At 48.9% G+C, this 27,837-nt stretch overlaps 13 protein-coding genes across 13 annotated transcripts; 6 read left to right on the top strand and 7 right to left on the bottom strand.

Moving 5' to 3' along the window:
• Nucleotides 1-1,199: 1,199 nt before the first annotated feature.
• Nucleotides 1,200-2,634, bottom strand: DEU56DRAFT_319687 (DUF292-domain-containing protein). The gene is made up of 8 exons (XM_041345640.1): nt 2,497-2,634; nt 2,430-2,440; nt 2,241-2,368; nt 2,084-2,174; nt 1,946-2,022; nt 1,799-1,893; nt 1,605-1,739; nt 1,200-1,549 (listed from the first exon to the last, which is right to left on the bottom strand). The coding sequence occupies exons 1-8, from the start codon at nt 2,533-2,535 to the stop codon at nt 1,328-1,330; spliced, it is 798 nt and encodes a 265-aa protein (XP_041214926.1). The 5' UTR covers nt 2,536-2,634; the 3' UTR covers nt 1,200-1,327.
• Nucleotides 2,635-3,057: 423 nt separating this feature from the next.
• DEU56DRAFT_319917 (uncharacterized protein) lies at nt 3,058-4,539 on the top strand. The gene is made up of 2 exons (XM_041345642.1): nt 3,058-3,791; nt 3,848-4,539. Exons 1-2 carry the CDS (start codon nt 3,294-3,296, stop codon nt 4,283-4,285), a joined length of 936 nt encoding a protein of 311 aa, XP_041214927.1. The 5' UTR covers nt 3,058-3,293; the 3' UTR covers nt 4,286-4,539.
• Nucleotides 4,540-4,634: 95 nt separating this feature from the next.
• DEU56DRAFT_906874 (GTP-binding protein RAB5) lies at nt 4,635-5,634 on the bottom strand (the record flags this gene model as incomplete). Its single annotated transcript, XM_041356855.1, has 8 exons — nt 4,635-4,765; nt 4,820-5,096; nt 5,147-5,152; nt 5,214-5,241; nt 5,291-5,351; nt 5,404-5,462; nt 5,519-5,543; nt 5,598-5,634. 8 exons carry the CDS (start codon nt 5,632-5,634, stop codon nt 4,635-4,637), a joined length of 624 nt encoding a protein of 207 aa, XP_041214928.1.
• Nucleotides 5,635-5,892: 258 nt separating this feature from the next.
• On the top strand, nt 5,893-9,143 carry DEU56DRAFT_319839 (uncharacterized protein). Its single transcript, XM_041345641.1, has 11 exons — nt 5,893-6,388; nt 6,801-6,958; nt 7,035-7,139; nt 7,189-7,254; nt 7,309-7,374; nt 7,425-7,552; nt 7,603-7,633; nt 7,681-7,790; nt 7,844-8,339; nt 8,389-8,895; nt 8,949-9,143. The coding sequence occupies exons 1-11, from the start codon at nt 5,986-5,988 to the stop codon at nt 8,967-8,969; spliced, it is 2,091 nt and encodes a 696-aa protein (XP_041214929.1). The 5' UTR covers nt 5,893-5,985; the 3' UTR covers nt 8,970-9,143.
• A 2,414-nt stretch (nt 9,144-11,557) lies between these two features.
• DEU56DRAFT_320005 (natural resistance-associated macrophage protein-domain-containing protein) lies at nt 11,558-14,087 on the bottom strand. The gene is made up of 8 exons (XM_041345643.1): nt 13,793-14,087; nt 13,637-13,733; nt 13,544-13,580; nt 13,203-13,489; nt 13,030-13,150; nt 12,607-12,976; nt 12,279-12,555; nt 11,558-12,227 (listed from the first exon to the last, which is right to left on the bottom strand). Exons 1-8 carry the CDS (start codon nt 13,954-13,956, stop codon nt 11,817-11,819), a joined length of 1,764 nt encoding a protein of 587 aa, XP_041214930.1. The 5' UTR covers nt 13,957-14,087; the 3' UTR covers nt 11,558-11,816.
• Nucleotides 14,088-14,139: 52 nt separating this feature from the next.
• Nucleotides 14,140-15,835, bottom strand: DEU56DRAFT_877331 (ribonuclease H-like domain-containing protein). Its single transcript, XM_041356026.1, has 6 exons — nt 15,563-15,835; nt 15,091-15,501; nt 14,958-15,039; nt 14,606-14,910; nt 14,402-14,551; nt 14,140-14,349 (listed from the first exon to the last, which is right to left on the bottom strand). The coding sequence occupies exons 1-6, from the start codon at nt 15,635-15,637 to the stop codon at nt 14,275-14,277; spliced, it is 1,098 nt and encodes a 365-aa protein (XP_041214931.1). The 5' UTR covers nt 15,638-15,835; the 3' UTR covers nt 14,140-14,274.
• A 174-nt stretch (nt 15,836-16,009) lies between these two features.
• Nucleotides 16,010-18,396, bottom strand: DEU56DRAFT_969696 (smf Mn2+ and Fe2+ transporter; the record flags this gene model as incomplete). Its single annotated transcript, XM_041359415.1, has 9 exons — nt 17,990-18,396; nt 17,835-17,931; nt 17,742-17,778; nt 17,408-17,694; nt 17,234-17,354; nt 16,800-17,070; nt 16,637-16,749; nt 16,478-16,590; nt 16,010-16,426 (listed from the first exon to the last, which is right to left on the bottom strand). The coding sequence occupies exons 1-9, from the start codon at nt 18,157-18,159 to the stop codon at nt 16,010-16,012; spliced, it is 1,626 nt and encodes a 541-aa protein (XP_041214932.1). The 5' UTR covers nt 18,160-18,396.
• Nucleotides 18,397-18,915: 519 nt separating this feature from the next.
• On the top strand, nt 18,916-19,849 carry DEU56DRAFT_768753 (uncharacterized protein). The gene has a single exon (XM_041351257.1). It carries the CDS (start codon nt 19,272-19,274, stop codon nt 19,491-19,493), a length of 222 nt encoding a protein of 73 aa, XP_041214933.1. The 5' UTR covers nt 18,916-19,271; the 3' UTR covers nt 19,494-19,849.
• Nucleotides 19,850-19,949: 100 nt separating this feature from the next.
• Nucleotides 19,950-21,488, top strand: DEU56DRAFT_847524 (uncharacterized protein; the record flags this gene model as incomplete). The annotated part of the gene is made up of 3 exons (XM_041355150.1): nt 19,950-20,637; nt 20,687-21,281; nt 21,333-21,488. Coding segments are annotated over exons 1-3 (1,395 nt in total), but the record flags the coding sequence as incomplete, so codon positions are not given.
• Nucleotides 21,489-21,953: 465 nt separating this feature from the next.
• On the top strand, nt 21,954-23,023 carry DEU56DRAFT_724660 (uncharacterized protein; the record flags this gene model as incomplete). Its single annotated transcript, XM_041347831.1, has 6 exons — nt 21,954-21,995; nt 22,054-22,203; nt 22,259-22,365; nt 22,418-22,457; nt 22,514-22,784; nt 22,839-23,023. 6 exons carry the CDS (start codon nt 21,954-21,956, stop codon nt 23,021-23,023), a joined length of 795 nt encoding a protein of 264 aa, XP_041214935.1.
• Nucleotides 23,024-23,110: 87 nt separating this feature from the next.
• Nucleotides 23,111-25,466, bottom strand: DEU56DRAFT_768773 (uncharacterized protein). The gene is made up of 11 exons (XM_041351258.1): nt 25,407-25,466; nt 25,275-25,354; nt 25,151-25,160; nt 24,936-25,098; nt 24,840-24,886; nt 24,723-24,793; nt 24,249-24,670; nt 23,833-24,198; nt 23,532-23,754; nt 23,296-23,482; nt 23,111-23,245 (listed from the first exon to the last, which is right to left on the bottom strand). Coding segments are annotated over exons 1-11 (1,626 nt in total). The 5' UTR covers nt 25,409-25,466; the 3' UTR covers nt 23,111-23,190.
• Nucleotides 25,467-26,526, top strand: DEU56DRAFT_768781 (uncharacterized protein). Its single transcript, XM_041351259.1, has one exon. The coding sequence runs from the start codon at nt 25,580-25,582 to the stop codon at nt 26,420-26,422; it is 843 nt and encodes a 280-aa protein (XP_041214937.1). The 5' UTR covers nt 25,467-25,579; the 3' UTR covers nt 26,423-26,526.
• DEU56DRAFT_320434 (uncharacterized protein) lies at nt 26,465-27,672 on the bottom strand. Its single transcript, XM_041345645.1, has 3 exons — nt 27,100-27,672; nt 26,772-27,045; nt 26,465-26,721 (listed from the first exon to the last, which is right to left on the bottom strand). Exons 1-3 carry the CDS (start codon nt 27,554-27,556, stop codon nt 26,508-26,510), a joined length of 945 nt encoding a protein of 314 aa, XP_041214938.1. The 5' UTR covers nt 27,557-27,672; the 3' UTR covers nt 26,465-26,507.
• Between the last annotated feature and the right edge of the window lie 165 nt (nt 27,673-27,837).

Below are 27,837 nucleotides of genomic sequence, written 5' to 3' on the forward strand. Positions count from 1 at the left end.
ACAGGCTTCTCAGTCTGACTGACTCTGTCAGTCAAACGTCAAGCCCCCTCTAAAACCCCATGTAGTCTAGCTTTCCTTGACACCAAGGTGACACGTCAATCAATCCTTTGCCTTGGTACTCACCTAAAAACTTTTAAAAGAGGCACGCTTTAACGTTGATGAACCAATCAAGCTCTGGAGGCCCCTAAATTCGGCGTTGCGCTGAGTTGATGGCACCTTGAATCCGCCGCGCTCTGGACACAATCACTTATTTCAGGTGGTCGGCGGATCACTGTCCGCAGGTATACAAGAATAATTTTATAGTCGCCCATTTCCTGAAAATCGCATATCTGATATGCCACTGTGCGGCCGATCGCGTCGTTTTCTGACTCCGTAACGGCGTTTTTCAGTGCCCAGGCCGCCACCGTTCGATCCATTTATCTGGTGACGGTCCATGAACCTGACTCAGATATCAACATCGTGTGGGTTTCGCTATCGGGTTTCAATGCTTACCGTGGGGGCACATTCATGCAGAATTATAGCCGAAATGTAAGCCAGTCCAAAAGGTCCGCTTTGAATAATATTATAAAGCGTTCTCCGCCTGTGGCGAGTTGGACGTGCTCGACTAGGAATCAAAGATCAAAATACCAGAACGCGGAGTGACGATCTTGCCGGCAGTCAAGCTGTGTCTCGACCCACAAGTGGATAAAGTGCGTCCACTCGACCATTTCTTCTAGCTCGAACTCCGAGGTTCAGCGTCACAGTATTTAAAATTTGCACATTAGCGTGAGATCCTGCCAATATTAATACGAGCATATGCTCAATGCATAATTTAAGCTTGACCTCATTGTGATCAGCCGCCACCGCCAGCTACTCGCGGCTGTTATCGTGAAATCTCTGTCTAACTTTTTTGCACAATCAAGAAAACGTGCCGCATCAGCATTTCGAAAGTGCAAGCTGGATTACGATAAAATACTGACACAACATAAATATTGCAACACGTGGATGAGAAGCCCGGGTTGTAGGTTCAGAGTAGTCATTCAGTGGGCGTTTGACCTGAGTGGTACGTCCTGTGTAATCCCCCAAGTGTTACGAATGTCCCATGGGATCCGGCGGACATAGGTGACGACACTAGGTTGGGCCTCTAGCACAATCAATTCGCGCGCCTGACTTGGCATAATTAAGCTGATACGTACAGCCCGGGGGTAATATAAATCTCCGGAAGTCTCACTAAGATTCGTGAATCGTGATCATATATCTTCATAAGAGGATGGAGAATCTTTAAAGGTTCGGATATACACAAAAGCAGATAAGCCGCGTCACGCAGAGGAGTGTACACTACACCTAGTCAGCGCTTCTTTAATTCCTCAAAGCGTCGTGCCAGAACGGCGAACTCATCCTCAGTTTCCTCATTCGAATTCTGCTCCATCTGGTGGGATTTTTCTCCGGCTGATGCCTTGGGTTTCACGGTTTCGTCTTCAGTTGGAGGAATATCCGGCAACTTATTAGAAATTTCCCTGGAATACAACGGAAGCGATTCCGGTGTGCTGCTGCCTGATGATGTGCCATCCTTTTAGAAAGGACTGTATGAGATCAAATCCCGATTTAAAATTGAATCAACAAACCACAACGCTCCCTTGTGCCGCAGCAGTGGTTGATGAAGTAGAGGCCCACTTGACGCTATAGGCTTTGGCGATCTCGCCAAGATACCCATCAACCAGCTGTTCCGAGGGTGTTTCTATGATGAGTTTCCTCATTATCTGGCACGGCAGAAGAAACTATAAGCCCGGATCCAAATAGCCGCGGGCAACATACTTACACGTTCACTCACACAGCCACTTCGATTTTCCATCGCAGCTGCGGAGAAGTCGCGCCCATACTTGTGCATGAGCATGTCGCGCAGAACGAGTAATTCTGGGGCGGAATAACTGTGAGCAGTATGATTTATGTGACGGTATTGATTCACCTTTCACTTCGGTTCTTGGAGCTGCATGTATGATGCTACATACACCTTCGCTGATTCCGGGATCAGGGTCTCGAGTACTGCCGGTGTATGCATCAACTTTTTGGAAAAGAACCTCGACAAATAAATAGAGATCCATACTTTTGGTCAAGAAGGCCGAAACGCGCAATGAGCAGCTCGCAGTAAAGTTCAAGAAGCTCGTATAACTCAAGGTTCACATCTTCGTTGATAACTGGCGTGGCACGAGCAAACCAAGTAATTGAACAGCCGAAGTCCTAGCTAGGGAGAGGAGACCTACCAGCTTCTACCTTGACTCGCGCGCTCTCCGCTTTCCCCTTCTCGAGGAGAAGGGCGATGTCTCTGCGAGAGCTCTTAGCGTGTGCCTCCTTCTTCTGCTGCGCTATGCGAAGCCGTTGAACCGAGAGTCTGAAGCATGCGAAAATCTATTAAGCAGTAGCGAGAGATTATTGCAAGATAGTGGATATACCTCAGTTGCACCTGTGCAGGTGAAGTTCAGATAAAGTGTAGAGCATTATTATTTACAAGCCCTGCACCTTCGCCTTGGCCGGGTTCCACGTTGACGGTGGTGGCATTGTGAATTGTAAAGCGGCGAAAGCACAATCTTTCTGGTCTAACACGACTCAGGAACCCAGGACTCAGGAGAGCTAGGCAACGGAATCCGGAGTCCGGAGGCAACGAGGCTTTGGCGATATACATAACCAAACAAAAACAGGTGACAAGTGATTACGGTACTTGCAAGCTATCTATAAACATACGTACTGATGATCTGAAGCCCGTCCGATAGATACAGGTAGCTGCTCTACGAGTATCATTACTCTGACGCCCATTCGCGCTCGCGTTTTTGAACGTAACCATCATTTAATTGATACTGGATGAACCTAGACCAGAAACCCTGGGGTCACTCCAATTGCGATCATGACGGACACCGCCAAAGTAAGCACATGGTTACTTTCCATATGTAAGAGTACGTGTCCTTAAAAAATGTTGGCTATTGACGGTTGTCTCGGCGATGTGACCCTACTAGGTTCGCATCCGCAGTACCGTATTGATTATCGGGTCAAAGGTGCGACCTGGTGTCCTCAAAATAACTACAGCTTCACTTTCAGCGCTTGTGTCACCTGTAAGTAGTGGGAATCCGTGTCATGATGGTTGCAGTTGATCGTATCCCTTATTCTTTTTCAAATCTCGTCATTCACGCAGGGCACCACCTGCCTTAATGACATCCCGGCTTCCCATTGTCAAAAACCCACTTGGGCCAATCATACATAGAAAGACTCACACTCCATGATCTAGGGCTTCCTTCTTTTTGAAACCCGCAGCACCTGCTACGATGCTGGCCTCATTATCGCGACCACAACGGCAGCCTCTTCGACTGTTGATAGACTCCTCGTTTCCTCTGGTTCATAGTTCGACCTCCCCTGAACCTACTTCTTCTCCCTCGTCCGAATCCAGTTTAACATCATCGGGTTTGACGCCAAGCACAGGCGTTCCAGACTGGTTCATCTGCAACGTGATATGTATGTTTGACTTCGAGTCAGACGATCCAGATCATCTCTCGTTCACCCGCAACGAGATTCTCACCGTCGTGAAGATGGAAGAATCAGGTTGGTGGGCTGCTATGCGTCCCAAGGGGGACCGTCTCGGGTGGATTCCAAGCTCTTTCGTAGAGCGTCTCACAGAAACAGCCGTAGAAGAGCAAGATAAGGAGGATATCCACACCTGGATTCGTAATCACGACGAAGACAACGCGAGAATATCCGAATCAGAGACTGATTCGGAATGCATACAAGTCGGGGACACGTTGAACTCTGTGTCGGATGTGGTGAAAGTGAGTTGACAAGTATGTTATGATGAACATATCCCGATGGCTGATGTTTGATTCAGCCCCTGTTGCTACCCAGTAACCAACTGGGTCACCGTGATTTACGACGGAGCAACGAGATCTATGACTCTTTCTTCAGCTTGTCCGATGATGAGCCCTCACCACACGGTTTAACCCGTCCCTGCCCTTCTCCTTTGCACAGCATATCACAACCCCCGGCCACCCCGCCTAGCCCAGTGTCCGAAGTCCCGACTAAACCGCTCGGCAAACTCAACGACCTACAATTATCATGCTTCAGTATCGATACAGGACGCTCTCTTCCATTGTCGCCTTATCCCAACCGTCCCCGCCGTCTTGCGGTGCTTGTTAATGACCGCGAATCTTTGTCGTGCCTTTCTGCTATCATCGACAAGGAACATTCCCCTGTTTTCCATGCATTTGACAGTCCGCAGGTGAAAGAGACGTTTGACGCATTCAACAGGAGGTGCACGGGAAGTTGATTTCTTGAGTTTCTATGATACCCATACTCCTCTCTACCTCCTCATCACAGCTGTATTCAGTATTAGATCTCGACTGGCTTGTATTTTTGGCCTGGACCATACGTGTAGCATATCATATTACCCGTAGTGCACAGGTTGCATTCATCAAAACTGACTCATAATAGATTCATCATCCCGGGCTGACCCTGTCCCCAACTTCTGGCCTGATATGTGTCACAATGAATATGTATCCTAGAAAGTTCAGCATTGAAGTAGGTCGTGATTACGGCTAGTAAGGGTGGGAACAGACTAAGTCAGATAAAGGTAAGGAGGAGTTTCATGAGGCATGTGTAGGGGTTGTACATAAAATCTAGCAATTGCATGCTTCGCCACCCTGAGCGGTTGATTGCCTGTTAAGGTCTACACTTTGTCGCGAGGTACCAGGTGCTGCAACGCGAGCACCACGGGCTGCGGGCGGTGCGGTCAATGGAAGCTTCTTGGCTGTGGATTCAACGGGTTAGAGAGCGAAATGATCCAAGCAAAGAACGAGCGCACCAATAGCATTGAAGATAAGATTTACGCCCTCTCCTGTCTTTGCGCTAGTCTCGCTCCACAGAAGGCCTTCTTCGTTGGCGTATTTCCTAGCTTCCTCCTCCGTGACTTGCCTCCGTTCGGAGAGATCCAATTTGTTGCCGCACAGAGCTATTACTATCGATGGGTCTGCTTGGCGTTGCAGTTCACGAATCCATGTCTTCGCCTTCTCCAAGGAGGCAGTTTGGGTGATGTCATACACGACAACTGCACAGTTTGCGTTGCGATAATACATTGGCGCCTAAGATCCTCTCAATCAAACGTAACTCCACAAAGAGGTATAAGACATACAAGGGACTAAAAGGCACGCCACACCGTTAATTCGCGATACGTGATGCATGCAATTTTGGGTACTTACTTTGTATCGCTCTTGACCCGCTGTATCCCTAAGCCATATGTTAGTGTGCGGAAACACCAGAAATGTACACGAATCACCATATTTCAAATTTGACAGTTGTCTGGTCCTCTAGGGTAACCGTTTGTGTCAAGAACGCCGCTGTGGGTCCAGGAGCTCAGTAGAAGAAAATAGCTTTTTAAAGGATACATACCGCCAATTGTACTTTCCCGGTAGTCGTCAAACTGGTCTTTCACGAACCTTAAGACCAAGCTGTCGCGAGTGAGCTGGGGTCTTGCGCACGAGATAGTAACGTTGCTCCGCTTTACCTGGATTTCCCTACGGCTGACTCGCCTTAAGAAGTAATATGAGCTTAATTGTCCTCGTTTTAAAACGACATTTCTTTACCTAGAAGAACGAGCTTGAACTGAAACTGCTTCGACATCGTGGAGAAATACACAGGGTAAGTAGACACAGACGACTTGACTGCGAGCAAGGAATGTCGATGATCCGCATTTGGAAGACATGATTACGTGTATTTTTCTCACCCAGGGCCAGAAAAATTTGTTCGGCGTTGACAACGACTTTGACCCAAACCACCACCATCATCAGGCAGCTCCTCTGTTGGTTTTCGCTTTCAGCGTATTCCTCTTGAGTTGAGTCATACTTTCAGAAAGTTCATTCAGAGTTATTCTTCAGCAGTTTTTCTCTACCTTCCCGTACACGTGTTTTTCCACCGGATCTTTAAGCGTTCACATATCAGCTCGCCTTACCCTCCACCCTCAGTAAAAGAAAAATGAACCGTCACCATCCATATGGAGGAGTTTACGATAATTCCGCCAACAGAAGAGGCGGCCCACCAGGGCCTGGGCCGGATAGATCTTATCATCACAGAGGAGGTGGGGCGCCTCGTGGAAGAGGATTCGGCCGTGGCCGAGGAGGCCAAGGTGGTCAGGGCGGCCAAGGTGCTCAAAGTGGTCAAGGCGGCCACTTTGGCAATTACGATGGCGGTGTCTCCAACGCATATGATCAAGGGCCGCCTCAAGGCGATATGGGCCTCTACAATAATTACGACACTGGCTCGCAAGATCCCTTCTACCAGAACGGCAGTGGTAATTATGGTAGTGGAATGCCCTCCGCTCAGTTCAATGCCCCAACCCAGTCAGATGGTTTTGCCCAGGGCTATGGTAATTATGAAGGTGCGCTTGAAGCTAAGACTGAAAAAATGCGCGAATACAGGCAGAACTTTGGCGGCGCAGCTTCGCATGGGATGCAAATTTTAGCGACGAAAATTTGACTGGCTCATATTGCCAACGGCGAAACCTTTCATGGAGGCATCTCAGACATTAAGACGTACTCGCGAGCTTAAGCTATTCTTTAGCGAGAGCAGTGAAGTCGGAAGAAAAACTACAGACGATGGAAATCTGAGATCGCCCAGGGAATGTACTCATCCGAATTTTACGAGTGGGAGCTCATATGTTTCGGCTGAGTTGGGGTCATCTCCGCCTCTCCTAATTTGCTGCGCTACGTCTCTTGTTCTGCCTTATCCTCAGCTTGGTTTTCTGGCACGTTGCAAGGACTTGATCTCACTGGTATCCGATTCTTTGTCAGACGGTTCCGACGGCAACTTTGACGATGGTGGATTTGGTATGCGACCTCAGAAGCGAACTGTGCGTCGAGAACGGGATGACAAAGTCCACGATTCGATAATTGAAGAGCGAATCCAACGCGAGCGTCCCTGCCGTACTTTGTTTATACGCAACATTAAGGCGAGTCGATGAGTTGGAGGCAGCTCCACGTGTTCTGGTACGAGTTTGATTTGCTAATAATGAGCTACTTTTGTAGTATGAGACGAATAGTGAGGACGTCCGTCGTTCATTCGAAGAGCATGGAGATATCAAGACTTTTTTCGATCTCATTGCAACGCGGGGAATGGTTTTCGTGACCTTCGTGAGTTTTAAATGGAACCCACTCCATCATCACTAAGGCATCGGTTCAGTACGATATTCGCGCAGCCGAGCGTGCTAGGGATCGTCTGCAGGGTTCTGAGATAAGTGGACGGCCCGTAAGTTTTGATGCACCCACTTCGATAATCATCAATGGAGTTGTCGTCCCTCAGATCGATGTCCATTATTCTCTTCCGCGCGATGACCAAAAGCAGGGCGGCGATCGTGACAAAAATCAGGTTGGTAATATCACACTCGTTTTCACGATTGATAGCTGAATTTTGTTCAGCAATTTCAGGGCAACCTGATCGTCACACTTAAGGACTCTGTGCAGGCTATCGATGACAACGAAGTCAGACGTAAATTTCAACAGTTTGGCGACGTCAAGTCTGTCACGCCTGTCGGTGATCGATCTGAGTATGTTGGATCTTTCTCCAATCGCCTAGTTTACTGACGAACCTGAGCAGTCAGCGTTATGTTGAATTCTATGATATAAGGGTCAGTCTTACTGTAAGTTGGAATAACGTAATATTCACCGCCTTTAGGCATGCGACGAGGCCTTCGATCGTCTCCGTCACCAAGGGTTGCAAGACGGAACCATGGATGTCACCTATGCATGGGAAGAGTCTGAGATTTCTGGTCCTCCTACTCAGCGGTATGCTTCATCACGTGTAATTCATTGTTGTTTTTGCTTACATGTTACGTCAGCCGTGAGCAAAGATTTGACGGTGGTGGACGGGACTGGGATGATGGCGGTGGGCGTGGATTTCGAGGCCGGGGTCGGGGCAGGGGCCGCGGCGGTGGTGGCCGAGGCCGCGGCTCGTTTGACGATTGGGACCGGCGTGATGACTTTGGCAGGGACCGTGATCGCGGCCGATTTGAAGATGATTTCAGGGGTGGTGGGCGCGGCGGCGGCCGAGGTGGCTACGGAGACAGATTTGATTCCCGCGGTTCTCTCTCGAGTGGGCTTGGTTCGGGTTCTGGTTCGTATAACGAGCCGGCGAACGTGCCTCCGTATAACCAATCCCCGCCAGCAATCTCTCAGTACAACCAGCCCCCGCCAGCAGCCACTCAGTACAACCACCCCCCGCCACCAGCCACCCAGTACAACCCGCCCCCGCCAGCAGTCACTCAGTATAATCAGCCCCCGCCCCAGCCAGTGGCCACTCAGTACCATCAGCCCCCACCATCTGGTACACCAACTGTACGTATTTGTTCCTCACTAGTGCCCCACACGGCTGACAGTCCATCAGGGCACAGGGGATCGGTTGGAGCAGGCTCGCAAAGTTCAACAGCTCCTTGCGGCACTGAAACAACCTCAGAATAACACTGCACCACCTCCCACGATGCAATCGGGACCGCCAGCACCAGGACCTCCCCAGAGCACGCTTGGAATGCCCCCTCCACCCCAACATCAAAACCCATACTATGCACCACCGCCCGTTCAACAACCCGCAGCGCCCTATCCTCCGTCTGGCCCTAGCTCTAACCCATATGCTCAGGTGCCTTCTCAGACATCCACCCCTCAACCAGGGCAGATTCACACTGGAATGCCTGGCTTACCTCCAAATATCCTTGCATTGTTACAACAGTCACAGGGTCAGCAGGGTCAAGGCAATGCTCCCCAACAAATGCAATCGCAATACGGAATGCCTCCCCCGCCACCTCAGTCCATGATGTCCCCACCTCCCATGTCTAGTATGCCACCCGGTGCACCCCAGCCAGGAACTCCGAATTACCAACAACTAATGGCTATACTTGTGAGTCTGGATGAACCCCCTATGTGTCCTTATCCTGACTACTTGACATCAAGGCTTCGCAGAAAAGATCCTAACTTATGCAACCGATGACTTCTTGAACTATTGCTTGTCTGTTCTTGTGCTTTATGCTACTATTTTTCTGCGTCATTTATTTCTTTCAGGTCGTTTCCCTTGTTGCACTTGTCGTAAAATGCCGTATAGATACGTATTATGTTGTGTACATGCATGCAGACTGTCGTTCCTCAGTGCTCAGCGGTGCCGACAACGAATTCGGCACCGCTGGATGCTACGTATTTGATTCTGAGCTTCTACGATGTTGGTTCCTGGCCATGTAAAGTAGTGCACGCATCCAAGTGCAAACTCGGCGCTACTCGAAATGTCCGCTCAACTGCTAAGTACATTCAGACATTAGGATATCAAAAGACTTGTACTGATATCCTGAATGCAGGTCCAGGTCCTCGATCGTACGTCACTCATGCTCGGACTGCGACTTCCATTATGCATAGGCAGTTTTTGTGAGGTACGCCGGCATGGATTGCGGTGCTGCTTCGCCACTAAACGATTTTCAGAGTATCGTTTATGTAATAACATCCCAAGTGCCGTTCAGTGGAGAACGGCAAGACAGCTTCATTACAACCATGACGTTGGCCGTTGAACCTGGTGAGTAAAATGTGGTTACCAATAGACTGATAGTTGTTAATTGGAATGACCTCTAGTAGTACTACTCAGACGCGTTCTACTTCTGCCGTTCCATATGCAGCTGTCTCGATTACCCCCACTTGCGCTCCCAGAGCGTGACAGGCTACTTCGCAAAAGAACTGCAATTAGATCATATCACCGAGGATGCCGACCTGATGAAACCAACGAAGTCAAATCTCGGAGTATGGACAGATACATCCTCGAAGTCTACATTCACTGATACGTATAGGCATACATATTGTTATTGCCTTTCTATGTTCACAAGGTTATATAGCCATGCGGGCATCATTACAGATTTGAAATCTGTTCCGCTGGGTTCATGGGTCGGTTCGAAACCTGCCTGTGAACATTTTTTTCTGTTGCAACACTTGCACAATATTCACTCCAAAGACCTAGGTCCATCTTAACCCACCCTTAGTGAAATGTTTAGCACGACAGATTCAAAACCTACCAACAGTTTTTTCGATGATGATCACACCAAATAAGCATACATACTTTTAATGCCTTTCTACGTTCAAGGTTATATAGCCATGCGGGTATCATAACAGATTTGAAATCTGTTCCGCTAGGTTCATGGGTCGGTTCGAAACCTGCCTGTGAACGCTTTTTTCTGTTGCAACACTTGCACAATACTCACTCCAAAGACCTAGGTCCATCTTAACTCACCTTAGCGAAATGCTTAGCACGACAGATTCAAAACCTATCAACAGTTTTTTCGATGATGATCACACCAAATAAGCATACATACTTTTAATGCCTTTCTACGTTCAAGGTTATATAGCCATGCGGGTATCACAACAGATTTGAAATCTGTTCCGCTAGGTTCATGGGTCGGTTCGAAACCTGCCTGTGAACGCTTTTTTCTGTTGCAACACTTGCACAATATTCACTCCAAAGACCTAGGTCCATCTTAATTCACCTTAGCGAAATATTTAGCACGACAGATTCAAAACCTACCAACAGTTTTTGTCGATGATGATCATACGAGGTAAGCAGACATACTTTTAGTGCCTTTCGATGTTCATATGTAAGGTCTTGTGGCCATGCGGGTATCATACATAACAGATTTGAAATCTGTTCCGCTAGGTTCATGGTGTAGGTTCGAAATCTGCCTGTGATCATTTTTTTCTGTTGCAACACTTGCACAATATTCACTCCAAAGACCTAGGTCCATCTAGACTCACCTTGGCGAAATGTTTAGCACGACGGATTCAAAACCTACCAACAGTTTTTGTCGATGATGATCATACGAGGTAAGCATACATACTTTTAATGCCTTACTGTGTTCGTAAGGTTATATAGCCATGCGGGTATCATAACAGATTTGAAATCTGTTCCGCTGAGTTCGCGGTGCATGTTTGAAACCTGCCTGCGAACAATTTTTTCTGTTATAACACTTGCACATTCACTCCAAAGACCTAGGTCCATCTTAACGTTAACTCACCCTTAGTGAAATGTTTAGCACGACAGATTCAAACCCTACCAAAGTTTTTGTCGATGATGATCACACCAGGTAAGCATACATATATTTAATGCCTTTCCATGTTCACAAGGTCTTATAGCCATGCGGGTATCGTAGCAGATTTGAAATCTGTTCCGCTGGGTTCACGGTGCGAGTTCGAAACTTGCCTGCGAGCATTTTTTTTACTGTTACAACACCTGCACATTTCCTCCAAAACTTTGGTCCATCTTAACTTGTCTTAGCGAAATATGTAGCACGACAGATTCAAACCCTACCAACAACAGTGCACGATAACACCCTGGACATTATCTCATGTACTAACCCTTGGGAATCCAACTCAAGGACTCGTGGCGTTACACAACAAATTAGAAATATGTTCTCTTGGAGGTCTTTTCCTCTTATTACACCCTAAACATTTAAATATTCACTCATAATAGTTCCCTCAAAGGTCTACCTCATGCGGTGGGTACCACAACAGTTCCTCCCGGTGTGCGCCCGTACGAAACCTGTTAATGACAATATCTTCTTTCGCGCTATATAATTCACACCAAGCCAGGATGAACCTATGTCTAATTGTCGCAGGGCATTATGCAAAATTGCTAATATACAGAATGCGCATGTAGCATTTCAACACCGCCTGAGATGAGCGAGTGAATATCCCGAAAGCTTTGGTGTGCACAACTAGAGAAGTATAGAGACATATCTCGTCATGCACATGGAATGATATGAAGCAGACTTATATTTGGTTTGTGTCTGAGGATCAGCCACCTTGTCCCATGCCTAGGGTTACAAGCACGTAGACATTAGCTGCCAAAATCACAAGCCATATCAAGCACCCAAGCGACGTCATGATCTTCCCGCTGCTAAAATCCACAAAGTCCTCTGTCTGGGTCATCTCCGGATCCGTATCCAATGTTGTGATAGCAGGTAGAGAGGAACCTTCTTCACCAGGACTCATGACCGGGTGGCCTGGAGACGGTTTGCGTACTCGCATGATGCGCGACGATGAGGTGAGGTATATCAGCGGGAACGTTATGAATGGGAGGACTATCGACAAGGTGACCTGACTTGCGACAAGCAAAAAGTCGATGCCGCTTGGTCCAACGACGATGGCGACGGCCATAGAAGGTATCAGACCTAGCATGCGCGTCACAAGACGCCGTACAATGGGCTGTCACATTTGTGAGTGATGACTTTCGCCGGAACAAAAGGTAAAGCTAACCGAAACTTTCCAGTTCAGGAATCCTTCCGAGACGCTTTGCCCTGCTACAGTGGCGACAATAGAAGCACTTTGGCCCGCTGCAAGTAGGGCGAGCGCAAAGAGTAACGCGGCACCTATTGCCAAGGATGTGAAAAGCTTACAGTAACCTGAAGGATATGACTTACCTGTACCAATCGTGTCGTTGATGAGAGTGTGGGCGTCGAATAAGCTAGCTGGAGATTCAGATCCATGCGCCCCTGATCCGTAATAGAAGACAGCACTGGCGAGGATTAGGATACTTCGAAGGAGGTGTTAGCCTCAATGGTAGCAAGGAATGCCAGAAACTTACAGGGCATTGATAATGACAGCGAAGCCTAGCAGACTGGAGACCATATCGACCATGCCGTGATAGACATGGGCTTGTACGAACTCCAAGGCATTATTCTCTCTATGTTCATGAGACTTCGGACGGGCATTCAGCGCTTCTAACTCGGCACGAGGTATTACGAACAATGACCAGCATTTTTGCCAGATTGCTCGTCCAAAGTATCGCAGGTGCTCGCTCCTTGACGTGAACCTCATTGGTTCTCGCTCTCGAACCTTGTCGGAAAGCGAAGAGACTGGGGCAAGTGGTGTTTTGGATAGCCTATCTTGGGTTGCGAGATGTGAACCCAAGAATAGACTATGAGGCATGACAGTAGCGCCCAGGATTCCAACGGCTACAACAAAGTTGTGTCAACTCTTGTTCGCGTTCTTGCATTTTATCACGTACATGTATAGAGAGCACCACTGGCAAAAAGTGTCTTAGAAGGAACGAATCCAATAAAGGCTTGGCCCCAGTCGACACTGATCCTTGCGATGATCATTGCCATGCAGATGAGCACAGAAAACACCTAAGCGCGTCTTATTGAACCAAACGAGGTGCGCAAGTGGTTGGGGGCTTACAAGCGCAGCGATGATCCACTCAAATACCTTCACTGGCCTAGCGTGAAGAGGGTTGCCGAGGGCAAGTATCAATAAGACATCGGCTCCAGTCACCAGAACACCAGCCCAGAGTGGAAGGGCCGGAAAGAGAAGAGTGAGTGCTATTGCGGAGCCAAGGAGCTCAGCAAGATCGGTGCTGACGATGGCTACCTCGGCGAGGACGTAAAGAGGGTAAAGGACTCCCCATCGCCAAAGTTTCGTATGACGTGGTCGATCGTGGAAGAGAATGCGGCAATGAGATGCGAGGTCTGCAAAAGACGAGTCAATATACATGTTAATCTGCCAGGGAAAAGGGGATTTACCAAGACCAGTGACTACCCCAAGCCGACAGGCAAGAACCTGCGAAATTCGCGGTAAGTCACTCGGACAATCACTACATCATACATCCCACTCACTTGAAGAAACGCAGCGAACAAGCCTGCCAAAAGTACGACGAAGAGGAGTTTATAGCCATATTGAGATCCTGCCTGAAGGTCAACTCCCCAATTCCCACTTTGATGCAGCTTCGGAGTGAGAACGTAGTTACCATCAGTCAAATGATTGACACTTACGGGTCGAAGTATGCGACGGAGCACACGATGCCTACGCCTGTATGTTTCTGTGCGTGACGAAATATTGTCCATCCCACATCATGCAGACGATCTATCCAGTGCTTTTTAGTGGTCGTGGTTTCGCCCACAAGGTCTTGATCCGCTTGAGTTGGAGATGTGATCATCAAGTCAAAGCAATTGAAAGCAAGAGACTACGACACCAGACGATTGAATCTTTCTATGATACAGTTGATCACGATTAGAAGATATGGTAAGAAGGCAGGAAAGAGAAATATATATATTATTGCCACAGGCGTGGCAAATTGGTCCACATTCAATGAATTTCGAGAGCTAGCCATTGGCTGCTCGGGAAGTTCTCGTGTACCGTACCAGTCGAACGTCCTCGGTATAGATTTATTCATAGCTGAATCGATAACTATGTGCCGTATTTACTATGGTCAGGCGATATCAATATCTCGGACTCCGGTACTCCGTGAATCAGCCTAGAAATCCGATTCCAAATCGTCCGTCTCCAGATTGGTGAGTTGGTCGGCATCAAGAAGGCAGCTCGCATATGCCTGACCGCATTACTTGTGAGCATAATGAAAGCCCGAAATTGCGATTACTGACATCTAATTCTGCTTTGCTGAGGGACTCCGGTTTGGATGTTGGAGGATATGAAACACGCATTGTTATGGGTGGCTGTGGAGGCCTAGTACTGCTGGAGGAGCCACTAGCAGAGGTAGCGGCCCGTCGCGGCACAGATGCGTTCACGTTCAACTTCAATGGAATTGGCTTAGCCATGTCATACATTGCGACTAGGTGGCCAATTACCTTGACTGGCGCAGGTATTGTCCTCGATGTGATTGGCTTCTTCTCCAAATCACGGGTTAGCCGCAACCAATCCCGCTCCGGCAGCTGTGGTTTGAGAGCTCCGTCATTAGCCAATCGGTCAGCACCCTCGTTACCCTCGATTCCAACGTGACCTCTGACATGCTTAAACACGACTTTTGGTCCTGCCCTTTCACGGGCATATAGCAATGCTGCCAAGTACGTGATGAGTTCCACATTCTTGACGGGTTGGCCAGTGGACGTTCGAAAGCCGTTCGCGCTCCACTTTGGCAACCAGGATTCAAAGCCTGCAACGGGATGAGAGGAATGCATCACATAGATCAGCGCATCGTACATTGTATAGCATACTTTGAGTCTGTTTTGATCATGAGTGGTTGCTGGGAGAATGGCGCGGTCTCCAATGCCCGAACGATTGCCTGCAAAAGCAATGCGAGCATGAGCATAGTATGTTATCAAATATATGGAACACAACTCGCGATGAGTTCTGCCCTATTATTTGTTTGATCTCCAGGACATCGTTCGGCAATGTTTCTGAAATAATGATGAGTTGTCATGTGTCGTCGCTCAGATGAGATTTCTCGCCTGGAATCGTTCCAACCCCACCATACACCTACGCCCGCAACCGAACCAACTTGTCCATTTCCTTTACATGCACCGTCAGAATAAACAACATCGTACCCAGGCTCGTCTTCTTTGACATTCACAACAGCCATAGGACGGAATGTCGACGCCACGCTACTCATGGTAGTAGGCGATACCTTTGACGAGGACGGTTCAGAAGGCGGCTTGAGAGACGACTCTCCGGCAATAAATGCAAGGGCTTCCGTCTCAGTGTTGAGTTTCTTGTAAATAGCTCCATGGAAGTTTTTCACTTGGAGCTCGCATTCTTCCCTTCAGGAAGGAAGCTGAGTACAAGATGAGCATTATCGTGCAGTCGACTGACCACGTTGGGTAAACCCCTGGCGTACGTCCTTTGCGCACGGCATAATATGCTGTTTTCTGAGCTTTAGGCATACCGTCGGACTGGGAGCTGGTAGTGTTGAAGGGTCTCGATCTTGTAAGCAGAACAGCTTTTATTGAAGACGGTCCAACTCCGCACGATGGATTCGCGATAACGCACGCTCTGAACGGAAAGATCTTAGCCAGGATTGGTGAATTTGATTGAACCTAGATAGAACCAGTCTCGATATCGAGTCAGGCTCGCGGTGGCTTGAAAGCCACAGAGACGCGTTTTGGTGTTGCACCTAGACTAGGGTTAGGGTTTGTCGCTCCTTCATGACCTAACTAAACTGTAGGATGAGATAGGGACGTTTGAACCTTCGTACTGATTCTCATAGAGGATTATGTTTAAGTACGTACATATCTACATATCTGAGCGCGCCAAACTCACCCACCTTGCCCCATTCCTAAAGTTACAAGCACATAGACATTGGCTACCACAATCACAAGCCATATAAGGCACCCGAGCGACGTCATGAGCTTCCCACTGCTGAAGTCCACAAAGTCCTCTTTCTGAATTATCTCCGGGTCAGAATGTACTGATGTGACCGCAGGGAGGGAGGAAACTTCTAGGTTGTCGAGTGGACTGATATCCTTGTGGCTTGAAGACGTTTTACGCACTCGCATGATGCGCGACGATGAGGTGAGGTATATCAGCGGAAAGGTGATGAACGGGAGGACTATTGACAGGATGACCTGACTTGCGACAAGCAAGAAGCTGATGCCGCTTGGTCCAACGACGATGGCAACAGTCATAGAAGGTATCAAACCCAGTAGGCGCGTCGCGAGGCGCCGTACGACGGGCTATCACATTAGTGAGCGATAACTTTCATTGGAGCAAAGGATAGAGCCGACCGAGACTTTCCAGTTCAGGAATCCTTCCGAGACGCTTTGCCCTGCTACAGTGGCAACAATAGAAGCACTTTGGCCCGATGCAAGGAGGGCGAGCGCGAATATTAATGCAGCAGCTAGTGCGCAGGATTAGAGAAACACAGAACATGAAATATGACGTACCTTTGCCAATCGTGTCGTTGATGAGACTGTGCGTATCGAACAAGCTAGCAGGAGATTCAGAGCCATAAGCCCCTGATCCGTAGTAAAAGACGGCACTGGCTAGGATTAGAATACTTGGAAGGAGACTTAGCTTCAGTGGTAGTAGGTTATGCTAGATGCTTACAGTGCATTGATGATGACGGCGAAGCCCAGCAGACTGGAGACCACATCGACCATGCCGTGATACAGGTGGGATTGCACGAATTCTAAGGCATTATTCTCTCTCCCTTCATGAGACGTCGGACGGGCATTCAGCTCGTCTAATTCGGCACGAGATACTATGAACGAGGATCTGCAATTTCGCAAGAACGCTTGTCCCAAGCATCGTAGGCGCTTGCGTCTTGATGCGACCCCTGCTAATTCTCCTTCCAAAATCTTGTCGGAAAGCGGAGAGACTGGGGCAAGTGATTGTTTGGATAGCCTATCTTGGGTTGCGAGATGCGAACCCAAGAATAAACTGTGGGGCATGACAGTAGCGCCCAGAATTCCGACGGCTACAATAAAGTCATGTCAGCGCCTGTCCGCATTTTTGCATTCCGCCGCATGCAGTCCACATACATGTATAAAGAGCGCCATTGATAAAGAGTGCCTGAGAAGGAACGAATCCATCGAAGGCTTGACCCCAGACGACATTGATCTTCGCGATAATGATTGCAATACAGATGAGCACAGCGAACACCTAGATTCGCCCAATCAAAATTCTATGAAGTACGCAAGCGATTGGGAGCTTACCAGTGCAGCGATGATCCATTCAAATATCTTCACTGGTCTATCGCGAAGAGGGTTGCCGAGGGCAAGTATCAATAAGACGTCGGCTCCAGTAATCAGAACACCAGCCCAGAGTGGAAGGGCTGGAAAGAGTAGAGAAAGTGCTGTTGCGGAGCCAAGGAGCTCACTAAGATCGGTACTGACGATGGCTATCTCGGAGAGGGCATAAAGTGGATACAGGGCTCCCCATCGCCAAAGTTTCGTATGGCGTGGTCGGTTGTGCAAAAGAACGCGACAGTGGGATGCAAGATCTGCAGAAATAATGAGTGAACAAACATGTATAGGGGGGGATTAATACCAAGACCGGTGACCACACCGAGCCGACATGCAAGAACCTGTAGAAATTCGGTGTAAGTCACTCGGGTAACCACAACCTCATAGACATGCTTACTTGAAGAAAAGCAGCGAACAAGCCTGCCAAAAGAACAACAAAGAGAAGTTTATACCCATATTGAGATCCCGCCTGAAGATCGACGCCCCAACTCCCTCTTTGATGCAGCTTCGGATTTAGAACGTGATTGCCATCAGTCGGGCGTTGACACTTACGGGTCAAAGTATGCAACGGAGCACACGATGCCGACACCTGTATAGTTCTGTGCATGATGACATATTGTCAATCCTACATGATACAGACGTCCTGTCCAGTGATTTTCGGGCGACTTGGTTTCGCTCTGTACTTCAGGATCCTGTTCCGCATGCTTCAGAGAAGTGGCCATAGCTACGAAGCCCTTTGGGGCAAGATGATCGAGTCTGGGGCGCCATGGAAAACAGATGAGAATATATAGGAAGGTTCAAGTTGGACAGAAGTATATGTCATGACCATAAACGCGGCGATAGCAAGTACTCTCATGCTATCTCCTGCTCAGAGTGTTATTCATAGTCTCCAATAGTCAGGCCTTAATGGAAGGAAGCTTAAGAGACAGTAGTGGCGTTAACAGGTGGTTGGGGTTATCACATGACCTAGCATGTAACTTTGCTGCACTATTTTAGGGATGAGTAGTCCTTGCAGGCTTGCAGTGATTGCGAAACTCGACAATGTCCAAAGGGGTTACGCGTAGATCATAGTTGTAAATTTTCCAGTCTAGATTTTGAGTTAGTAGACTGGTTTGATACCGTAGTACATGCTCTGTGATAGACAACTTTAAATTGACGCGAGCCAAACGCATTTTCACCTCCTCAAGTCATGTGATCTTGAAGAGACTGCCAAGCGGGATGCTATCTGGGTTGTATCTGGGTCTCCCACAAATACTCTACCAATGTCCGGACCATAGATCAAGGGAACGCTCATTCGGGGGCCCTCAGGGGCCCGTCACCTGGATCAGGCTGGATGTATCCATTCCCTTGTACCACGATAGGCAGTTCCGTAATTTTTTCCCGCACATACTGATTTGAGAACAAGCGACGACAGCCGATCCGCTGATATGTTCCGAATGGGGACAACACAGCTGCCTATTTGGGTCGCTACCTTGTCCTCCTTGGGTCAGTCCAGGTATGGGGCTCCTTCTCCTTGAACATCCCTCCTTTGGTATATAATAGCTATGCGTGAGTTCTTGCTTTATCAACACGACCAGTTTGGTCCAATACCCTTAACAACCCCTGCAAGAAGACGTACTTCCGCTGTTCTAGCAACCGTTGTTTGACCATATACATCCTTGAACGAACCCATTGACGACGTCGACGGAGGCTACCATTTGTGCACTGTGACATATTCGCAGAGCAGTTCTAGCGCGCATAACCATCCGCAATCAAGCAGAACAATCATTATCACACTTGTCTTTGTGTGCTGCACATCCTATAATATCACATCATCACTCATTCACGCCTCATAATGTCTCGCTACTACACTACTCCCCCCCGATCGCCCACCTTCGGCTTCTTCCCCACTGCGCCCTCTGCCCCACACGCGTTCTCCACCATGCAGGGGAACCCGCGTGACTCCCACAACATGTACGCGGCGCTGGGCTCATCCATGGGCTTCCAATCAAGTAGCCAGCGCAGACAGAGCAACAGCGGGAGTTCAAACCCGCTCATGAAGTTCTATAGAAAGTGATCATCCTGATCGTCAATTGTATACATCACGACGGGGCCACGTGTCCCCAAACCCACTGTATCGATAGTACTGGAGCGGAGCGGTTATTTTTTGTGGCTAGGGAGATGGGAGGTGGAGCGCGCCAAAATACGTGCTGAATGAGGGGTGCAGGGCATCTGAATCTTCTTCACGACTTCGTTCGATTACACACTTACTTCTCCATCAAACCCCTGTGTCCATATCTCGTACGCATAGAACGCACATATTGTATCTCTATTGTTTCATCCTGGATGCTATACATTTCGCCCTCTCCTATCATTCAAAAATTGACACATGAAGACAATAATGCAAGCCAAATGCATGCCATGAGGAAAGGATCGAGGCTTGGTGACGCCCGGCAACTCATTCAAAAGCGGCTTTTTGAAGACCGGACCGCCGGCAAACGCCGACGCTGAGCAGATCGCTTGGCGCAACTTCACGCACTTGGATAGTCAACACTTCTAGAGACAGCGACGTCTGTCATGGCACCCTCAAGAGCACCAATATCACAAGAAAGCAATGTCAACAACGTATACGCGCTCTCCTTGCTTTCTGAGTATACTCACACTCTTGACTCCCTCCCACTCGACCTCTCTCGCAACTTTGCAGACCTCCGTGAACTCGACGCAGTTTTGTCGTCGTCTATGACATCCATCACCGCAAAAATACAATGTCTAACACAGATGATCGAAGATGGCACGATGGGAAAGCAGGAGCGTCTTTTCCTGCTCACAGATATAGCAGAGGAGGCTGCACGTTTGAAACTGGGCGGCGAAGACAAGATTCGTGTCGCATGTCAAGCCGCTGACAACCTCAAAAGCCATACATTACATATGAGGACGCTTCTCACTCTCTTGCCATCATTCGATGCGTCCGCATTGAACCGCAAGACAACTTACCCCCATGTCGCTGTTCGGTCATATATGCCGACCATCGAGAACTCGCGTCGTAGAAGAGGCAACTACGGATCAATCATGAATACGGCGAATCATGAATCCAGCCCTTCTAAACGGAAACGGGCAGTGAGGGAAGACGACTTGGATATCGGAGGCGGTAAATCGCCGCGCAAGGAGAGGAATGGGGATAGCAATATTTCGCGAGCTCGAAATGGTGCTCGTTCACGAAAGTGAGTCATTTTTAAGGGTATGTATTCATATATTGATATGCCACTTTAGACAAGAACGTGCTGTCTCTCCCACAGAATCAGTTCTCTCTGTCATCTCGCACACTGTAGCACCGGTGTCTCAAGCCTATGCAGGGAGCTCAAGAGCTGGTGGTTCATCGAGTCGCGCTATCAACCCCTCGAATAGGCGTTCCAAGCCGAATCCTAACACCTATGATGATTCGCATGTCAATGGATCTGTCAACGGCCGACGTGACATCTTCCCCGCACCACCTTCATCATCAGTCTCTCACCCCTCTTTACCTATGCCTTATGGATCGAACGGTATACATACTTATGATATTCCTGGTACTCACACACTTGCCAATGACTGGGGAGCCCCTCCTCATGGACAACTCGAAGGTCCAGGCATGCCTGTGACACGGAACACACACACCGGCCTATCGATTAGTTCTGCTACCATCCTAACCCCTAACCTGCCTCTGGTATCTCCAAGTGAAACCCATGCTGCCAATGCCGCGGGAGACACGGCCACCGAAGTTGGCGAAGGTGACGGGGAAGGTGATGATAGGACCTACTGCTTCTGTGAGGGTATAAGCTACGGGGAAATGATTGCATGTGACGACGTGAATTGCGAGAGAGAATGGGTACGTTGCGTTTCTCTTTGTCATGATACGGTGTATTCACAAAACCCGCAGTTCCATCTTGCATGCATTGGCCTCACGGTGCCTCCAGACGGAACGTGGTTCTGCGAAGCTTGCAGGCAGAAGAAGAATGCGAAACGTGGGTCGAGGGCAAATAAAAAGCGTTCGGGCGGCGGCAGCACGCGGTCGGGGGGTAAAGCTGCTAACAACGGATAACGAGTTTTTGTTTGTTCTTCTACCAGTGCACCTCTGGCTTGGTCATTTACGCTTGCTGTCTATAATTAGCTCCACCCACTAAACGCTGATGCGGCGAACCGTCTACGCCTTCCTTTCTTAGGACGCCACTTTCTGCACTAGTTGAACGAACTCACCGGGTGATTGTGAAGAAGTCGCAATCGCGATGATTAATAGGTGTATCCAGGTTATATTCCTGGACGTGGTATCTTCAATCATGCAAGAGCAACCGCAGATTGGACGCGTAGCGCCTTATTCAGCTGCTGACAGAAACAAGACAAAGGGTTTTGTAATTCCGGATCTCGCTATTACTGTTAGATAGGCAAGCACACACGTGCACCGGTGACACTTTCAGGATATAAAATGCATCAAGGGATACACCGTGATCTAAGTCTAAAGCTCATCTCAATTCTCTCCAGTCACTAATCCAAACCAACAAGGATGCCATCATACGCTATCACAGGCGCAGCCCGGGGAATTGGCGTACGTCCAGCCCAATCGGCTATCATACAAAGTTTCTGACGTCTTTGATTCTGACCAGTTCGAATACGTCAATCAACTCTCTGCTGACTCTGGCAACACCGTTTTCGCCCTTGTACGCAATAAAGCTACTGCGACCAAGCTCGAGGAGCTGGGAAGGCATAATGTTCACATCATCGAGGCCGATATCACTGATACCAAGGCTTTGAAGGTAGGTGCCTGACAGTGTCTATTTCGGTCAGGGGCTGAATGGGTGCTTTATCTAGGACGCTGCTGCAGAGGTTTCTTCGCGCACAGGAAGCTCGCTTGATTATCTGATCAACAACGCTGCCTTCGTAGAGCCAGAAAGAGATGGATTGACTCTTGATTCGTAGTAAGATTTATTGTCTTCTTTGAATTCTCGAATGGCACTGAGTCGCGACTAGTTCCTCAGCAGAGTTGCTCACCAAGGATCTCCTCGATTCGGTATGTCTCTCGAACAGTTCTTCGCATGCAAAAGTAGAGCTCACGCATCTCTGCAGTTCAATATCAATGTCATCGCTATCATCCACACAATCAACATCTTCCTCCCGCTACTTAAGAATGGGAAGGCAAAGACGGTCGTCACCCTCAGTAGCGGATTGGGAGACCTCGATATGACGATGGTCGCCGAATTCGCCAACTCTGCACCGTATTCCATCTCGAAAGCTGCTGTTAACATGGTGAATGCCAAGTATGCTACTCAATACAAGCCAGAGGGCTTCGTCTTCTTGGCACTGAGCCCAGGACTTGTAGACACTAGCACCAGGGCCCGTATGTTGTCGCGATCTTCTCTGAGTAACTCACAGCTGATAAATCCTAATCTAGCCACTGAAAAAGAACTGGAACAGTTCAAGGCGATGCTTGGAAATTTCAGAAACGTCGCCCCCGATTTCACGGGGCCAATTACGCCAGAGACCTCTGTCCGAATGCAGCTTGAGGTCATCAATCGACTCACTGTCAATGACACTGGCGCGTTCATCTCACATAAAGGAAACAAGGAGTGGTTGTAGGTTTCATTGAAACACTCATGTTCCAGCTTTATACTATAAACAAGTTACTTAATGTCTTGCAACTATAATCACTCGCCTTCCGTCATGTTAGCAGAGAAACGTCAGCATTAACAGCATGCACAGTGTCAAGAGATACAATAATGAGAGCGTATACATATGCGCGCATCTCAGCGCCTTTTAGATCCCCGAGTGTCATCCAAACTTGGTGAAATGCGCCGCTTCCTATAGGAGGTGTGAGCGTCGAGGTCATGGATGAATGCAAATCCACTCACCGGCCGAGGCGATCTTCGGGCTCCCCTGACGGCGTCCTTCCTGCAACGTCTTTTATCGTGCCTCCATAGTCGAGACCTTCAACTGCAGGCGCATTGTTATCTCTGTCTTTGTACCTGTTCTGGTTTCGTGGGCCAGTCGGCACGCCGGGCGGCAATGGTGAAGCTGGGCGGACAGGTCCTACTGGAGCTGAAATGATGGTTAATACACCGCGAACAACCGTATCAGACAATCCCACCTCCGCCATATCCTCCTCTTCCCCGTCCAACGAAGCCGCCTCTTCCGCGCAGGCCTTGAGCCATTGCACGACCTCTGAATTGTGCTGGTGGTGCCCCACGACCCATGTGCGTAGGCGCTGTGGGAGCTGGCGTAGGCACTGGTGTCTGCACGGGGACCGGCACCGGAGTCGCACTGCCCTCCATGCTGGGATACATAGGCTGCCCCATCGGCCCTTGCTCCTGCTTAGAAAAACAAACACATTCATGCGATGTTCATATCATTTGCTGTACGTATCTAGAGTAAGAAGGGTTAACCCATACCTGCATACCAAAGTCGCCGCCCATGCCCATCATCCCCGGCCCGAAGCCGTCCTGCATGCCCATCTGCACACCCTGCTCCGGCGTGCCGTTCTGCCCTACCGGACCCTGGCCGGGGACGGGGCCATCTTGCATCAACGGACCCCCCGGCTGCATCTGCATGCCCATATCGCCATTCATACCCATGCCCATCGGTCCCATGTTCATTGGTCCCATACCGGGCATTTCCATCATAGGATTCATCCCGACATTGGGTCCCATCATGCCCTGGCTGGCAGTGTTCATCATGGCGTTGGCGCCCGTCACGACCATCGTACGGAGTTCCGGAGGCAAGGCTATTAGCTGGTCTTCTGGCATAGCCGCGAAATTCTAAGGGGAACGTGAGGACTACAGATCAAATAATTCACGATATAACGTACAAGTACATTGGTCTTGAGGACATTTGCAAGTTCGCCCAAGTCGCGTCTTCTGTAGCAGTATGCTTCCCAAGAGATTTCATCAAATCCGTAGTTGAACCAGTCGCTGATATCAGACCCGGGAAGTCGCCACGGCTTTTCTGCCATTGCGCCGATGTCAACTTCAAGTATCGAATGGCCATCAAGAATGCCAGGTATATCCAGATTTATAGAAGGATGTGAAGGTGGTGCAATGACGGGAGGGAGAGTTATTGGATCCAGACCTTCATGAAACACCGGCTGTTCTGGTGCAGCAGAGACCGATTCTCGGGGCACGGAGGGCGTTTGGGGTGTGCCTCCTGAATGAGGAAGAGGTGCTTTTGAAGGCGGTACATTCCTGTCACGAGGTGTATACTCCGTGGTCAACTGCGAGTGTGTGGGAGGAGCTTTGGGAGGTGTCAATTCTCCTGCGAGAGGAAACAATTGGAATAAACGAACGTCTGTTCGGAGTGGACTGCGGACCGCCTGTAGAGCGGTTTAAAGCAGGAGGTCGAGGAGGAACATTTGGCCTGAAACAAGTTGAGGGTGAAGCGACCAATCCAACATAGAGCTCACCGGTTGTCTATAGACCGCGAAGGCTGGTCCATAATGATCTCAATGTCCTGAAAGGCTGTTAATTGCTAGAGCCCTGCAGGTTCATGCTTCACTTACATCTTCGTCGCTCGACTCTTCCTCCCCAACAGCATTATCCTCCCCAGTTTCGGACTCGTCAGCACCCAGACCAAAGGGCGGTTCTTCGTCTTCTTCTTCAGCCTTGGCTTCAAGGTCCTTGACAACGCCGTTTGAAACTGCCTTCACAACTTCGAACGATATTCTGCAACAAGGAATTCAACAACGACAAGTTTCACGCACTTTTGACGACTTACGCTTGCACCACTGATCGCACATCAGACGACGAATGATAAGTTCATGTTGCATGATATTAGGCAAACGAAATACAGCAAGTAGAGACTCTGGGAAGAGTCTCAAACGTATTTGAGCTGTTCTCACCAGAATTTGTTGCCAAATCTGCCTTTGGTGCATCTGCTTGGAAGCTGGGCTCGCCATACAGAAATGCATCGTCGTCGTCCCTATCGAGGTGCATGTTAATTATTTTCTTGCAGCCTCATGGGATGAACTAACATTGCAACGATTTTTGCAACCTTTCACAGGTCCAGTCCGCCCAAAAGTTAACCACCTCGAAGTCAAGAGAACACCAATTGAATGCGGTGACGTTGTGACAAGTCGTGACTGATGGCCACGTGACTACTGTAACAAGCGCTACAAATTATTCTGGTCTGCTCAAGACGTTAGCCATGATCTGTGTGAAGCCTGTTATTGCTTCATCAATACCGCGAACAGCTCGAGGATATGTCGTGTCCGTGAAGCCTCCTCGCGTCTACGAGGGCAAACCGACACCCCGCCGCTACGGTGTGGAGAAAACATTCTTATACAACCAATACACCCGCATGCTTGAAGCCAGCGATAATTCCCCCATAATATTCCTCCAACACACAAACTTCGCGGCTCAGCGGTTTCAGAAGCTGAGGCGGGATATTGCAGATGCAAACGCCAAATTTTCAGTCTCGCTATCCTCTCCGACACCTACCTCAGTCGAACTCGGTGCCCCAACGCTAGCCGTGATGCGGACTTCGCTTTTTGGCGTTGCATTACGAGATTTTGCGCCTTTAGACGCGGAAAAGTCATCTCAAATTGCAGAATTGGTCAAAGGCGGTCTTGCTATCTTAACACTTCCATCATTCAACCCTCCCCAACTTGATGCCATCCTCCGTGCTCTTGATCGCTCAGTCCCTCCCAAGAAACCAGGGGTAGAGCAGCCAAAACCGATAAAGCCTCAAGATGATCCGAGTTTTATCCCTGGAAGAAAGACGCAGAGGGTGAAACCCATATTGACCCCAGAACTGGTCGTAATGGGTGCTCTCATTGAGAGGCGGGTGTTTGGAATGGAGGATGTACGGGACGTATCGAAACTACCAACCTTGGACACTCTGCGGGCGCAAATCGTTGGGTTGCTGAGCTCACCAGCTGTACAGTTGGCTGCAATCCTCAGCGAGGCAAGTGGAGGGAAGTTGGCGAGGACACTGGAGGGGTTGAAGAAGGGTTTGGAAGAAAGCCAGGGTGCAGAAGCTTCATCATAGCATCTACTCCACCATTGCACCTTCGTTTGTCGACTGACTTCACATAGTTCACGCACCACGCACTTTCATAGAAGAATGGTTAATATCAGTCTTTGAGGCAAAATTCCCATGTCCGATCCTCCCCTCCTTCACCTGTTGTACCTCGACCATGAGCTCTCTCGCCCTTTGTCATGCGGTGTTCATATCCCTTCCATGTATTCCTGTGAAATACAAACGACCGCAGAAGCTTATAGTTTGGGTTCGGTAGAGTCCCTAATGATGTAGGTTTTGGAGGTGTCTTTGCCAGTCTTGGCACGTCCCTAGGTGTGCATAAGCAGCAGCCAATTAATTATATGAAAGGTGCGCTTGCCAGTTGGTGTATGGCGGAACGTTGCGCAGGGTGATGAGCACTGTTCCCCTTGCGCCCTGCGTTGCAGAAGGCGACGAGGCATCCATATAGTCATCTGCCGCATCGTCGTTCACGTCGTCGTCGTCGTCGTCGTCTGCAGGCCTGTTTCGTTTTCGTGGCAGGTTAGGCGTTGGAATGGAGCCTTCTGCAAGGCAGCCAACAACAGAACGAAGAAACCCCAGGATAAGCATCTGATTAGATAGTATATTTCTGTCTTGGTCTGTTATACCCTTTCCTACACAATGTCTCCTCAACCTTTCAGATATGACTTGAATCGCAATCAACATACCTGCATGAGGAAAGTTGAAAACGACGCGATTAAACCGCTTCCCTTTCAAAGCATGGATTTTCTCGAGTCTAGTTCCATCTACGCCAAAAAAAACCTCCACGCCGCGCTCCCGGAGAACATCCACTTTACTTCTCGCATCTGGGTATTTATCATAGCATTCCTCCTCGGAATCATAAGAAGTAGCTGTGATGTTCGATGGCGGGAGATGTTCCAGCGAAGAAGGAGGATCGATAACGAGCGCATGTGCAAACGAGAAATTACCCTCGCCGATCAAGAGTATTTTATCGGTAGGCGTGAACGGGATAGTGGGTCGGAGAGCTGGAGCTTTCCCCTTGCCTTTATGCTTCGTCTTGAGTTCTGCAGCTTCAGCAGCATGTGCGGCCTTTTCTTTGTTCTTGAGCCGAGTCTGCTGCGATTGCAGCGTCACTTTCAGGGATGTTTTCTTCTTGTGTCCCATGATATCTAGTGAAGGTAGAGACTGATTCTTGTCGCTGTCATTTTAAATGTAATGCACATACTTTGAATCAACTTTGTGGAATGTCGTCGCCCCAACAAGGTTCCTCCCTAACGGTTGTTTGGATCCCAAGCTTTTGCCAAACAACCACTCCCCTTTTGGGACCAGCTGACACGTACTGAAGTTATTAATTGGTTCTTGTCAACGTCACGCATACAACTGTTCATACTTATTCTCCTCTACGAGCATCACACCACTCTTTCGTCTTTGTTTACACTTGAACC

Source organism: Suillus clintonianus, assembly GCF_016758775.1.
Source record: "Suillus clintonianus strain FC179 chromosome Unknown DEU56scaffold_3, whole genome shotgun sequence".
In the NCBI taxonomy this organism is placed as follows: Eukaryota; Fungi; Basidiomycota; class Agaricomycetes; order Boletales; family Suillaceae; genus Suillus; species Suillus clintonianus.

Excerpts from the sequence above, each read along its gene's own strand:
- DEU56DRAFT_319687 (XM_041345640.1), bottom strand. The coding sequence starts at position 2,535 with ATGCCACCACCGTCAACGTGGAACCCGGCCAAGGCGAAG. Across the intron at positions 1,894-1,945 it reads TCCAAGAACCGAAGTGAAAG|AATTACTCGTTCTGCGCGAC; the intron begins GTGAATCAATAC and ends ATTCCGCCCCAG. Across the intron at positions 1,740-1,798 it reads GTGGCTGTGTGAGTGAACGT|ATAATGAGGAAACTCATCAT; the intron begins GTAAGTATGTTG and ends CTGCCGTGCCAG.
- DEU56DRAFT_319917 (XM_041345642.1), top strand. The coding sequence starts at position 3,294 with ATGCTGGCCTCATTATCGCGACCACAACGGCAGCCTCTTCGACTGTTG. Across the intron at positions 3,792-3,847 it reads CTGTGTCGGATGTGGTGAAA|CCCCTGTTGCTACCCAGTAA; the intron begins GTGAGTTGACAA and ends TGTTTGATTCAG.
- DEU56DRAFT_319839 (XM_041345641.1), top strand. The coding sequence starts at position 5,986 with ATGAACCGTCACCATCCATATGGAGGAGTTTACGATAATTCCGCCAAC. Across the intron at positions 7,255-7,308 it reads CTGAGATAAGTGGACGGCCC|ATCGATGTCCATTATTCTCT; the intron begins GTAAGTTTTGAT and ends GTCGTCCCTCAG. Across the intron at positions 7,634-7,680 it reads TTGAATTCTATGATATAAGG|GCATGCGACGAGGCCTTCGA; the intron begins GTCAGTCTTACT and ends CACCGCCTTTAG.
- DEU56DRAFT_320005 (XM_041345643.1), bottom strand. The coding sequence starts at position 13,956 with ATGATCACATCTCCAACTCAAGCGGATCAAGACCTTGTGGGCGAAACC. Across the intron at positions 13,581-13,636 it reads TGTTCGCTGCGTTTCTTCAA|GTTCTTGCCTGTCGGCTTGG; the intron begins GTGAGTGGGATG and ends CGAATTTCGCAG. Across the intron at positions 12,228-12,278 it reads TCCTGAACTGGAAAGTTTCG|CCCATTGTACGGCGTCTTGT; the intron begins GTTAGCTTTACC and ends CAAATGTGACAG.
- DEU56DRAFT_877331 (XM_041356026.1), bottom strand. The coding sequence starts at position 15,637 with ATGCCTAAAGCTCAGAAAACAGCATATTATGCCGTGCGCAAAGGACGT. Across the intron at positions 14,552-14,605 it reads CAATACCTGCGCCAGTCAAG|TTGAACGTGAACGCATCTGT; the intron begins GTAATTGGCCAC and ends ATTCCATTGAAG. Across the intron at positions 14,350-14,401 it reads TCAGCAAAGCAGAATTAGAT|GCATATGCGAGCTGCCTTCT; the intron begins GTCAGTAATCGC and ends TAATGCGGTCAG.
- DEU56DRAFT_768753 (XM_041351257.1), top strand. The coding sequence starts at position 19,272 with ATGTCTCGCTACTACACTACTCCCCCCCGATCGCCCACCTTCGGCTTC.
- DEU56DRAFT_768773 (XM_041351258.1), bottom strand. Across the intron at positions 23,755-23,832 it reads GCGGCGACTTTGGTATGCAG|CAGGAGCAAGGGCCGATGGG; the intron begins GTATGGGTTAAC and ends TGTTTTTCTAAG. Across the intron at positions 23,246-23,295 it reads CCCGAAGATCGCCTCGGCCG|GAAGCGGCGCATTTCACCAA; the intron begins GTGAGTGGATTT and ends CACCTCCTATAG.
- DEU56DRAFT_768781 (XM_041351259.1), top strand. The coding sequence starts at position 25,580 with ATGATCTGTGTGAAGCCTGTTATTGCTTCATCAATACCGCGAACAGCT.
- DEU56DRAFT_320434 (XM_041345645.1), bottom strand. The coding sequence starts at position 27,556 with ATGGGACACAAGAAGAAAACATCCCTGAAAGTGACGCTGCAATCGCAG. Across the intron at positions 27,046-27,099 it reads TTTCAACTTTCCTCATGCAG|GAAAGGGTATAACAGACCAA; the intron begins GTATGTTGATTG and ends GACATTGTGTAG. Across the intron at positions 26,722-26,771 it reads GTTCCGCCATACACCAACTG|GGACGTGCCAAGACTGGCAA; the intron begins GCAAGCGCACCT and ends ATGCACACCTAG.